This window comes from Pygoscelis adeliae, unplaced genomic scaffold (genome assembly GCF_000699105.1).
Source record: "Pygoscelis adeliae isolate BGI_AS28 unplaced genomic scaffold, ASM69910v1 Scaffold1050, whole genome shotgun sequence".
Classification (NCBI taxonomy): Eukaryota; Metazoa; Chordata; class Aves; order Sphenisciformes; family Spheniscidae; genus Pygoscelis; species Pygoscelis adeliae.
The window spans coordinates 79240-91654 of NW_008823897.1; the positions used below are offsets into that span (position 1 = coordinate 79240).

Below are 12415 nucleotides of genomic sequence, written 5' to 3' on the forward strand. Positions count from 1 at the left end.
CCCCGTTCCTCCCCGCCGACCCCGCTCGGGGCGCTCGCACCGGGCTCCACCTCCCGTTTACTTCCAAGCGGCTTCTTCAGCGCTTTCTGCAAACAGATTGCAGCCTCTGGAGGAGAAATCTAATCGCGCGTTGCAATTAAACAGGAAACGAACGGGGCTTTTTTTCCCCCTCTCCGTTTAATTTCAGAAGCATCACAACATGTGTGATAAAGTCGGGGTTTAGAGCCGGCTTTATCTACTGTTTGTATTCTAGGTTTTAACGGATTGGAGGGCGTGTTGGTTTCTTTTCGCTTGTAAAACGCGCGTGTAACTTTCAGAGCCAGCAAAAACCAGGTTGCGAGTTAATCTTGGGTTACAGCGTCATTTGCTTTAGAAGAAAAGCAAAATTACCAGTGTTTTTAACAAGCCTGGCAAAGAAGCATTGCGAAGCGTCACTTGATTTATTATTTCAGAGGTGGATATTCTTATTTCAACTCATCGTTTTAAGGGCTTGAGTTTAGATTCCGCTGTGTCTCAGTGACTTGAGGTTTTTGCTTATTTTAAGTTAGGTGCAGTTGTCTATTTTAAAATGTATTCTCCTTTGCTAAAGGTTTTTGAAATATTTGTATTTAAATATTTACTCTCATAGAATCTGACTTAATTGAGACTGTCACTGCCTGAGAGATGCAACTAATGTTTTGAAAGAATGGGTCCGGTGGCAGTTTGGCACTTAAAAATGCAGCCTCGTTTTCTTGATCAAGTCAGGAGCACTGTATATCTCTTGTGGGAGAAGAAAGCTCTTTAGGTATGTCAGTAATTCTAGTCTCTGATTAGAAAATAAGCATGTTTCTGCCACGACAACTGAGATTATTTGAGAAGTCTCTTTTTTGTGTTCCTATTTCTTGTACACTTAAAGCTAACACGCAAATAATCCTTCAGGTTTTAGTTCTGTATGTGGGGATTATGAGGATCAGTTAATGTGCCTGAGCTCGTTATGTTCGGGATGAAGTTAATGTAAAAGACAGTGATATACTGTATTATCTCTGGATACAATAACTGCTACGTGTCTCTGTCTTCGTGGGTCTTGGGAAAATCTCAGTTCCACTGGAGTCGATGGGAAATTTGCCATTGAGGACAAAGGGGGTGACACTTCTGTCCTCGACCTTCTGTGCCCAGTGTGAGGAGGCTCAGTACGGGCGCTGGCCGGGAGACGGGCACTGGCAAGAGTAGGTGTTTGAGACCTGGGTCTAGGAAGCCCAAGGCTGCAATCTGCTGGGTTGTATCTCTTCATGACGGGTTTATTTTTGCAAAGATTACAAGAACTGACCTCGTGCTGTCATTTCCATTTGCTGTACTGGGATGAACATCTTGAATTACTAGAAGATATTCTGCTGTTTTCGGAAGGTCGTATGCTACGACCTTCTGAAAAATGTTCTCCTTAGTTACACGTTGCTGATCAGGATTTCTTCCCCAAATGACATGCGCACTTAAAATGACTGTCACTTCAAACGTTACATGGTGCTTAAGAGCAGCAAAGTATTAGAGACCCTATTATTAAAAGTGCACAGAGTCTATTTCATCCAGGTACCTTCTTCAGAAAGCCACTGAGGCTGTAAATGCTGAAGGAGGCCATTCAGTGGGGCAATTAGACAGGCTTTCTCTCTTTAATAGTACAGTGCGGGTTGAAGGTGAAAAACGTGCTGGCGTGACAGAGGTTGACTGCCGTATGTAGCGAAGGCACTGGCTCCACTGTCAGCATTTAGGGATAAGGCTGTGGGAGTCTACCTGTGGGGCGGTGGCCAAGATTGGTGTGTGTTTTATTTTGGCTTGCTCGCTCCTCTTAAGATGGCGCAAAGACAAGGAAGCGAGCTGTGTTTGCTCCACATGCTGTGATTTAAAAAGATGTCCCCTTCGCAATGCTGTTGGGTTGAAAAGCGCAGCTGGCAGTAAAAAGGCAATGTTCTGGTTTTCACTTTGGAGGCAAACAGGTAAGATTATAAGAATTAAAGACATACCTCCCGTTCTGTTGCCTACAGCTGTGTTGATGTTAGAAGGATATTAGGGGTATAACTTATTTGAAAAAAATGTTTTAATTAAAATACAGGTAGGCTGTTTTGTTGCTTCTATTAACTGGTCAAATACCAGGATAAAACATTAATACAGTTATGTATTAAAATACCTTAACGCTTTTCTAGCAAGCTATTTGAATATTTTTGCTCACTTTGGCTATTGGCGTAGAACACAGGATGGCTAAGGATTGGTTTCAAAGGCACATGAATTTTACTTCTGCTTTGTAAATGAACATCGTGCGTCAGCTGCAACACACACACAAGACAAGCGTCTCCTTTCCATGCACCCTAGTCAGTGGATCGCTTTGAAGCTCGGGAAGACTAACGTGTTCTGTAAGTGATTTCCTGAATGTTGTGCTTCTGAATGTTAGGTAGAAATACGGTCTTATTTGTATGGAATTGGGGATGGAAACTTCCTAGACCTTCTCGTTCTAGCACACTTACGTGACACAGTGAAGGATCTGGCTTAAAATACTTTACTTGGGAAAGAGACCTGAGGTTAAATATTAAGAGACCACTAAGGCTGTAAAAAGCTACTTGAGACGAATATCATAAAGAAACCAGGTACTGATGAGAGGATGTTGGAGGTTTGAAAGGGATACAAAGACGGATATTTCTCAACAGAAAAGAGAAACGTTATATGGTGTGTCATCGTTCTTATCTCTTCAGAAGGAAGATACTGCCCAGCAGCCCATCATGGACAGGAACCTGTTATGCTCAACAAAACGTAAATACATACGCAGAGATGATCTCGAAATTAACTTAGATGAGTGTTGGAGGACTGGTTGAACAGGTCCTGCTAGGCTGTGGCGTGGTTCAGGCAGTACCCTTCTCTAGCAGGTTATCCTGTGGCTGCAGTTCAGAGGTGCTCGGAACAGAACAGAACAGTTGCCCGACTGTTCGGGGTGTTGCACTGAGCCCTGTACACAGAAGCTCGCGCTGACGCGGTTTACCCATTAAGCTATAGCAATGTATGCATCCTTAGTGGAGTGACTGTGCGCTCAGGAGATGTCCGGGGGAATACAGTGGTTTCTAAAGCAAAATATTTATACAGAAATAGATGCAGAATTATCTGATTTGAAGCAGCCATGTAGGGGCTCTAATTCTTTGTTTCAAGACCTCCTGGCAACCTGAGGGGAAGGCAGAATTGCTGCAGAGCTTCCAAGCCACACCTCTCCCCGCACCTGGCAGGCAGCCTTTTTGCTTAATCCTGGGGCTTTGAGAGGTTCAGTGCTTTATCACCCAAATGGGGCAACTGCGCAGGATTTCTGAATGCGATTAAAATCAAATTCAGGTATTACAGAATAATGGGGATTTCATTGTCTTGCCCAAAGCTTAATTATCTGCACAATTACAAGGGTAATTTAAGTATCCGTAGTATTGTGATGTAAAATGAAAATCAATACTAGAGAGGATTTTGTTCATGTACTGTGGATTTACTGATGTTTCCCCATCATTATTTGCAGTAGAAATTGGTCCGTTTGCGTCTTTGTACCTCACTTTTCCTGGTATGATAAAATGAAACAAAGACAAATTAAGAGCCGTAACTATGGATTTCCTTGATCTTATTTATTTTAAAAATACAGATTTAGTAAATATTTGAACTTAGTTCCATTGCTATCTTTATGACACAAGGCAACATTCTTAGCTCTAATAAAAGACACTTGATGAAAAGCTTGCATTCGTGCTAATTTTGCATGAAAGGATAGGAGCTCTGGTTTAATTTTAGGATACGTTTCCTAAGTGCTAATAGCTTAACAACCTGTCTCTAGTCAGGAGCTACACCGTGAAGAGCTCAGGTCACTGCTGGGTGGCTTGAATCATTAATGGTGTGTTTTTTCTTGCTTGCTCTTTGGTAATAGCTAGTCAAGAGTAAAGGGGACTACGTGCATAATGTAACTCTTAGACCCATTATTGAGAAATGGGAGCTGAGTGCTTTCGTTTAGGAAACAACAGAACCAAACATTTAAAAACCTTTGGATAGTTCTATTGTTGCTTTTTTGCTTCTGAGTTTGCCTTTATTTTGTTGGACGCGTCAGCCCGTCCTCTGTTCATGCAGTTTTTTGGATAGCCTCGTCTGATCCTAGGCTTCTTTGCTGTAGAGTTAACAGAGCTTTATGTTTTGATGTTGCAGAGACCACAAAAATGTTCCATCTGCAGTGGTGGTAAAGATAGGTAATTATGGGGTAAATGTCACTAGTGGTTAACACCTCATGGCCACTGCGTGTGTATTTCTGTTATGTAACTGCCAGGAATGAATTTATGAGTCCTGGAGCTATTATTTTTTACATTCAAAGATGATAAAAGATTTTCTGGTATGTAAAAAAAAAAAAAAAAAAAAAAAGAGAGGGGGGAGAAAAAAAAGGGAAAAAAGCTAGAGGAAAGAAAGGAGGAAGGAAGCAGGTAGCTGTCACACTGTTAAGAAAATCAGCCCCCATATCAGTGAAATCTCAAGACAGCAAGGCATTGAGTAACGACTTAGCTGGACAGGTCAGATCTGTGCCTCCAGTTAAACTCGCTAGCCTAAATTTGGGCACTGGAGTGGGAGATGTAAATGCCTGCAGCTTATATTGTCTTCAGAGCGGTCTGCTGGGTGCTCAGCACGTTCGGAAACCAGGCCACATAGGTAGTCCTCTAAAATTTTTTTTAAAATTCCTGACATTTGATCCCTGTCAGAATTTCTAAATGGGAATTAGACTTGCATTCCCATGAAAACCAGGTAGATCTTGTGAAGATAGTAGGGTTTTCCCTTTGTATTGGAAAATGAATGTAAAAATATCTTGTACTTTGTGCTCTATCGAAATTCACTTCATATAGAGTTGTTACCACTATGTTGTTTTCGCAGGGTGCAAAATGAGATGTTAAATCGAAAGTGTAAGTTATTCTGTTCTATAATTTTTTAAGTTAGAAAATAATACTTAATCCCTTTTCTAGGCACATGCCAGCGCTCAAGATTTAAAGAAGTTGTATGATGAAACATAACAATTATTTGGTTTTTATTTCTTCGAAAATTTTGCTTTTTCAACTTTGCTTTCAGTCAAGAAAATGGGAATTTATAAGGCTATAACAACTGTGTCATGAATGGTTCTAATATTAAGCAACTCAGTCTGCTTTTCTGTCTTTTGCAGATTCACAGGCAGGTATGGACCTAAGTAATTCTCAGGAACAGCCCATGGCTGCAGGTACTGTGCTGTTCAAGTTAGATTCTTTCACCCTCTCTTGAAAAATTTAAATTTAAATGGAGAGAAATCTATGAACTGCAGCTTGTTTAGATTCCCAGGGCACTGAATAGCGCAGTCACAAATACAAAGATGGGCAGTAAAGGCAAAAAGTAAATTCTAGAATTGAAATAAAACTGTGGAAGTTCAATATAATATAGGAAAACGATACTAAAGGGGGAAAAAAGTGTATAGTAGGAAAGGAAATGTTTTCAGAAGAAAGCTGGAAGTTTTCATTAGGGAAGCAAGAATAATCTGACTCTTTTGGTTGACTGCATTTCTGAAAACATGAAAACAAACCTCTTGTGTGAATTGGACAAGTGTTTCACTTTCTTGTTAATTAAAAAATAAAACTTTTTTCCAGATCCAATGTAATATTTAGCTTGCGAAGGATTGGGGTTTTTTACTATCCAACTGTTAATAAGTTAAACAATTTTAACAGCAATTTCACAATGTTGTTGTGAACTTTAAAAATTCACAGGATTGTTGAAAGATAAAACTGTCGTTTTTTTAAATGAAACACTGATTGAAATGTACAGAAATAATAATTATATATAATATAATATATAATTATATAATATATATAATTATAGTAAAAATAATTACAGGCATAATATTGAGTTAGTCTGTATTATGGGTTTTATGAAAGAGGCTTTATTTGAAAAACTTCACCGAAATAAATTTCATTATAGTTAAAAATTTGGCTTTATTTCAGAGAAGAGGGGCTTGCATTTCTGGGATGTCCTGCTGCCACAATGATCAGCAGAAAACTTTCTGATAATGTTGGTGTTTAAAAAGACCTGTGAAATAAGCGGAGAAATGGAACTGGGTTCAAGAGGCTTCCGATTAAACGTGCTTGAGCAGTTTCCTGGCCTGGGGCCAGAATGATTAATACTTTGCCCAAATGAACGAAGTAGACCTGTGATTCCTTTTCCATGCCCTGAAGAGCTTGCTTGCTTACCTGCTAGCAGCAGTTGTCAGAATACATGTGATATATAGAGTTACATATGCTGGATTTCATTCCTGTTTTGTTGTCATTTAGAACAACCTCCAGAATAGTTAGACCTGAGCAAAAGCTTCAGACTTAGTTAAAGGTGTGTACTCTGTGTGAGAGTTTGTACGTGACTTTGGGAAGCAAATCCATTCAACCAAACTGCAACTGCAGCATCTATAGGAAGGACATTGTGGGCATTGCGAGCAGTACTGGGAGTTTGCAGATAATTTGAGGTAATCGCCTGGAAATATTCTTGGAGCGTAAATAGTTAATTATTGGGTGGTTTTTTTTTTCAGAAGGACAGGAGGTTTTGACAGACTGTAGTCTGAACAAATCCCAGGAAATGGAACGTATGGAGAATGCGGAAGATATGAAGGAACACAATCAGTCTAATGAAGAAGCGGGAGGTAAAGTAAAGATTGAATTCTGAAAAATAATAGTTATACTTTATCTTTTTATTCATCTGATTATGCTATGAGAGTAACTAGAAAGTTTACTTTGGATTGTGGCTCTGGTTTTCCTGCATGTCTGTAAAAGGAACAACAATACAATTAGTTCAGAGCATTTCTAAAGGAAGAACAACTGTTTTCCATCAGGGAACCTCACATGCACTTTAGAAAGGTCACTTTTCCAGGATCTATGAAATATGGATAGCAAGATAAAAAAGCACGTGCATATGGTGAGCTCTCTTAATGTGTGTTGTAGCATACAAATTCTTGAAGTAGTTTGCATATGACAAATGCGTGTGTTAGGACTGCACTTTTTATTGATGTTAAGCTGCTCTGATACCTGAAAAATAACTTGGCAAATTATTTTTTTTTTTGAAAGAAGGGACAAGTTTTCTCAAATTCATAGGACAACTCAGCACTGTAAAGTTTAAAACTGTAGCAGTAATCCTGTACTTTAAACTGTGTGGGTGAACAGAAGGTTGGTCAGTTTACCATGTTTATTGTTTAATTTGAACAGTAAACCCTTCCTATACAACTCTGAAAGAAGACACAGGTATGAATAAAACACTAAACCAGTATGTACTATTTTTTATTTAAGAGGTCCGACATAAATGCATATTTCTGTGTATCTTCAAAAACTAGTAGGCCCTCTTCACTTAATAGATAGAAGGAGCAACTCCTGGACTCAGCAATCTTAGAGGCCCCCAGAGCTCAGGATTTGTATATGTGTATATGGCACACATGTAGAGCAAGAGACTTTGAATTTCTTCCTTGATGCAGAAGCTCATAAACTAAAATCACGGCATTAATAAACATTCCTGCCAGTGAGCTGAGCGTGTTCATTTATGCCAGTTCTCAACCACAAACAGTGAAAAATGCTGCCTGGTAGAGGATGTGGTATACATATACTGGGGAAAAGACATACATTGTTTTACCAGTTTCACGTTGCCTTTCAAGTACTGCATGTCCACGGCAGTACAGCAGTGTCAAGACAAATTACGTCTGTGGCTTTGGTTAGTAGTTTTGAGGTAGCATTTACGTATCACATGCATCAGGTAAATCACTAAAGAATTGTCTCCGTTTTGGTTGCCCAAGTAGCCTTGGTTGTTCCCTGTAACATAAATGTCATGACTTTATTTTGCACTAAAATGAAATGTTCAGAGGTTAAACTTCTGCATTATTAAAGATTAAACTTGTACCTATTTATTAACAAAGTACAAAACAACATAAAACACTCAAGGGAGTGCCGCACTAGCAAAAGAGGCCGTGAGGAGGGTGAAATTAATCTCACTTAGGTATCTACAGCACTGGTGCCTAGAACTGTACTGGTGTCTGGCCTTTCTTGACAGTCGATGGAGAGAGAGCACGCAGGTTTTCTGACCAGATTCGGGTGTCTGACTTAGGATGAAATGCCTCCTGTCCCCAGAGTAGCTGCTTCTTAGCAGAACTCTATTTATAGTCAGTGGAGAGTAGCTTAGTATTGATGTCTGTGGTGTAGAATCTAGCTTGGTCAGGTGAGTTCTGCTCTGCTTACCCTAAAAAGAGAAGTTTGATGTTTTTGTCCACAGAACATGGAAGGCTTGAGCCTTTTCTACATCCAAGGCATCTGATCTCTCTTTCAGATCCCGCAACCCATGAAATATTCACAGCCATATTCCAGCTATTTGTCCATCCCTTATGCCATTTCCACTTGCACAGGCTCGCTTCTTTTACCTCTGCTTTCCCAGTGTCCCTGCCCTTCGCTCCTCCTCCTAGTCGCTGAGCTGTGGATACAGGAAGCCAGGTCAGAGTTTCTTTCACAAACCCCTCAGTACTGACCGTCCAAGGGAAACTGCTCTAGCTTCTCCCCACCTTCCCATTCCAGAAGCCCTGTCTATACCGCTTGCAGGTGCAGTGTCATGGCATCTAGCAAGTCTTTTTTCAGTTCCTTGACTTCCTATGCCCTTCAGCTTCAGTACCATTCCTCAGGCTCTCTTCCATGCATTTAAGTCAGGTACAACTTAAACACTTGTGAGAGAATGTTTATATTGATACTGCTCTAATATACGATTCATTTTTTTATATTGCTGATGATCTCTTAAAGTCTCTTTACAATTTGTTCTGGAATGCAAATACTGAAAACTTACATCTCAAAGGTAATGCTATAAATATCAATAAAACATGATTTCGCTCTGATAGACTCCCTCACCATTAGAGCGTTCGCTCATTATAAAGTGAGTAGAACCTACTCAGTACCACAGTGCTCTATTCTTTGATTCTCACAGTAGGAGTAAAGACATGATTGCTAGGAGAAAGCTGTTTTAAATGCACAAGAAAGATAGCTACAGTATCTTAGTATTAAATGGCACAAAATAAAACATATATTGTGTTTACTTCATTGCTTCACCTACAGTTCTCTACAATCATTCTGATACCGGAAGCACAATAAAGCTTAAATATTTAAGCATGCTGCGCTAGTACTGGAGGCTATGCGAATATCAGTAGGTGTATTTAAATTTCTTCCTAAAGCCCAGCTCCACTTCAGTTGCTGTTGGATACTAAAATTCACAAATAATCTTAGCTTTCACGTCATGCCTACTATATAACAGTAGCAGCTATGTTAGACGCTGAGCAGTCCTTGCGGGTCAGTAACTATCTGTCTTACTTCTAGATAAGTGAAACCACATTCTGACAGTGCTGCCCTGGTGGGAGTATTATCGTTCGGGGATCGCTAACCCTGGTAAAAATGAATATATAGTATTCTCCAGAATCACAGAATAGATACATCATCAGTATTGGTGATGGCTCTTAGGAAATGGATTATGTCCTGCCTACACCTGAAAAGTCTGTCTGTTTAAAGGAGGGGGAAAAAAAGCTCTATTTGGCACTTCTCCAGGTGTGATCGCTGATACCCTCATTACATATCAAGTTTAAAGAGAAATAATGAAAAACGTTTGTGTGGTTTTCATAAATGTTAATCGTGATATTTGTGATCCACCCCTTTTGTGAGTGAGCAATTCCACTTCAGCATCTTCATAATTCATCGTTGATGATAGCCTGCATTGCAGAAAACTCTCTTTTTTTTTTTTTTCCCTGAGCCCCTGCATGATCCATGCCCACGGGGTTTGTTCCATCTGCTGAAGGCCATCATAAGAGCATGAGGCCACTGACTCATAGCGCGAGATCAAGCATTTGATAGCCTGCTTTCCACTGCCTTAATATGTCTATAACATGTTTTTCTTCAGTGCAATTATGTCTGGTTTTTCCATGTGTTGTCAAGCATTCATAGTAAGTAGTAGTCTTCCAGTTTCTTGGACCATACATTTTTTGTGACTCTTGCATTATTAACGGGTGACACTAAATACATCGTGGGGACTTACTCTGAGACTTTGAGCGGAAGCTGGTGGCTGGTCAAATCTAGATGTTGTCTAACTCTAGTTTGTTGGAGCCTTTTATGTTAGGTCTGCAGAAAGTGGTACGGTGATCCTTTCAAAAGGCTACAGAAGGTTCATAAAGGCACTAAATAAACTAGTGTACAGGGCTGAAATGTCATCACAACTGGTGCTCTTTTGGTATAAGAAAATCCACTTTTTCAGCAAACCATTCCACATTTGTACTTCTCCAAGCACATGCGAACACAGTGGCTGATGTGTTGTTCGTTACATCTGTGTCATAACTGACGAAGGTGAGATGCCATTCAATGAAAACGATTCAACCTGTCCTATTATACACCCCTTTTAAAAGGGCTTCAGCTGTGATGATTGCTAACTGTAGGACAAAGAATCGGGCAGAAGGCTGTAGTAATATGTTAGTTAAAAGCTTGATGGAGAACAAGAAAAAAAAAAAAGAAAAAACCTTTTTTTGCCTCAAGGGAATGGAAGCTGCATGCTGTGGTGCACATGGTGTATGCTTGCCTGCAACCATAAAAATACACTGTTCCCATGGTGCTTCCTGTATCTAATCTGAAAAGAGACAAGCAATGAGACAGACAGGGGAGGAAACACTTAATTTCCCTTGTTTCTTTATGCGCCCCCAACACTGTTACCTTTGGTGGCCAAAGTTGAAGCGTCCTTAACTTAAAAATCAAATAAAAAGAGCCACATTCTTTCCTGTGGGAGTCGCAGTCAAGCACAAGCGTTTAATTATGTCTTAATTCCCTCATCTGTTGAGGCAGACAACTTTTTGGGTGTTATGAATGTTAGCCAGCTTTCATGGTTGTGAAATAAAAAGAAATAGAAGCCACATTTGTGGTTTATGGATGCTAATTGCTGCTGCATTTAGGTGTGTGAAAGGGGGCGGTTAAAAGGCTGGAGTGAGACAGGAGAGGATGACAAACCCTCACTTAGGCGCGTACTGAGGTTCCAGTGGTGCTGCTAGCACACGCACTTATCTGCTTGAAAAGGAAGTGCTGTTTTTTATCAGAATATTACATCTCCCAAGCCCAGATCGAGCCCTACCGCTCATGGGACTCAGGGGTTATCTCACAACATCAGCAGTACTGTGCTGCAGAAGTTCACTTAACAGGGGATTTCTGTAAGTGTTAAAACCAGGCAAGGAGTCTGCACTGCTTAACTGTGTCAGGTCTCTCTGCTTTGGTGGCTATGCATGAACTGAAAGTCGCATCTGAGTGTTATCAACAAAAGATCCTCTTGACTTTGTTTTATCTCTGCAGTACTGTACTATCAGCAGAAGGAATCCTGCCAAGCACGTTCAGTGACATCAACACAGTTGTGTCACCACAGCCTGTAAATGATTGACATCAGCTTGGACTATCCTGCACGATGGGTAGCCCAGAGCACCCAGGGCTGCTGCAGAAACTCGGATATTCTGATTGCCCTGAAACAATCAGAAAAGTGCAGCTATTTCTTAGTCTAATTAACCCATTATAGTTAGCGGAAAACAGCAATTGCTTTTGAGATATCCTGACTGTCGGTGTAAGCTATCAGTCAAGACAAGGTCTGGAAGGAGAATGGATGCACAGCATTATTCAATAGATGATGGACTCCTTTCCGTAACTCTTCAAACTGCATTTTTCTTCACTTGTTCTACAGTGTGTATCTTGGATTCATACAAAATAATTCCTTGAAATTAAAAGTGAGAGAAATACTTACTCCTTTGGCATCGAAATAAAATCTAGTCCAGGGTAGATGAGTTGTGGTGTGTTCCCCCCCCCCAGCAGGAAATAAGTGAAGATGAAGAAAACGGCCCTAGGAACTCAAATCACATGTCATTGTAGAAAAAGAATCCATTTTTAGAAATATGGGTTGGTGGAAAGGAAATCAGTTAATTAAGATGACTCATGTTTTGCCCCCAAACTAGGCTGTTCATTTGGCACAAAATGTGTGAGATTAAGGGGCAGGTTTACTACTGTTTGTGCTGCTGGAAAGGTATCGGAAAGCAGAAATAAATCCACAAGAGTCAAAACTTTGCTAAAATGCAGCAAATAGTTCCATGAGCATTGGAATTGATGAAGCTCGGTTTCCAGCGGGGTTGTGTCTTGTTGCCGGCTGACTTTTAATTGAATTATGCAAAGTTTGCATCATGTGCTTGACACCGTATTTTACTTCTGGTACCTCAGGCTAGCTTTGCTGTATTCTCAACACTGTCTCCCATCACACTGCATTCCAGCGCTCCAGTTCTTGTTCCTGTTTTTGTTCCTTCTGCTGCTCTGCAGGAGCTGTTACGAACTTTGTTTAATTCAGAGCTCAATTCCATATATTCTTGTTG

General features: G+C 40.2%; 1 protein-coding gene across 1 annotated transcript in view; it reads left to right on the forward strand.

The window, feature by feature from the left end:
- Nucleotides 1-5190: 5190 nt before the first annotated feature.
- The window catches only part of IKZF3 (IKAROS family zinc finger 3 (Aiolos)), a 29444-nt gene continuing 22219 nt past the window's right edge, over nt 5191-12415 (forward strand). Inside the window, exons 1-2 of the mRNA XM_009334977.1 lie at nt 5191-5230; nt 6557-6667. Of these exons, the coding sequence (XP_009333252.1) occupies nt 5191-5230; nt 6557-6667 (151 nt within the window). The remainder of the gene's footprint in view (nt 5231-6556; nt 6668-12415) is intronic.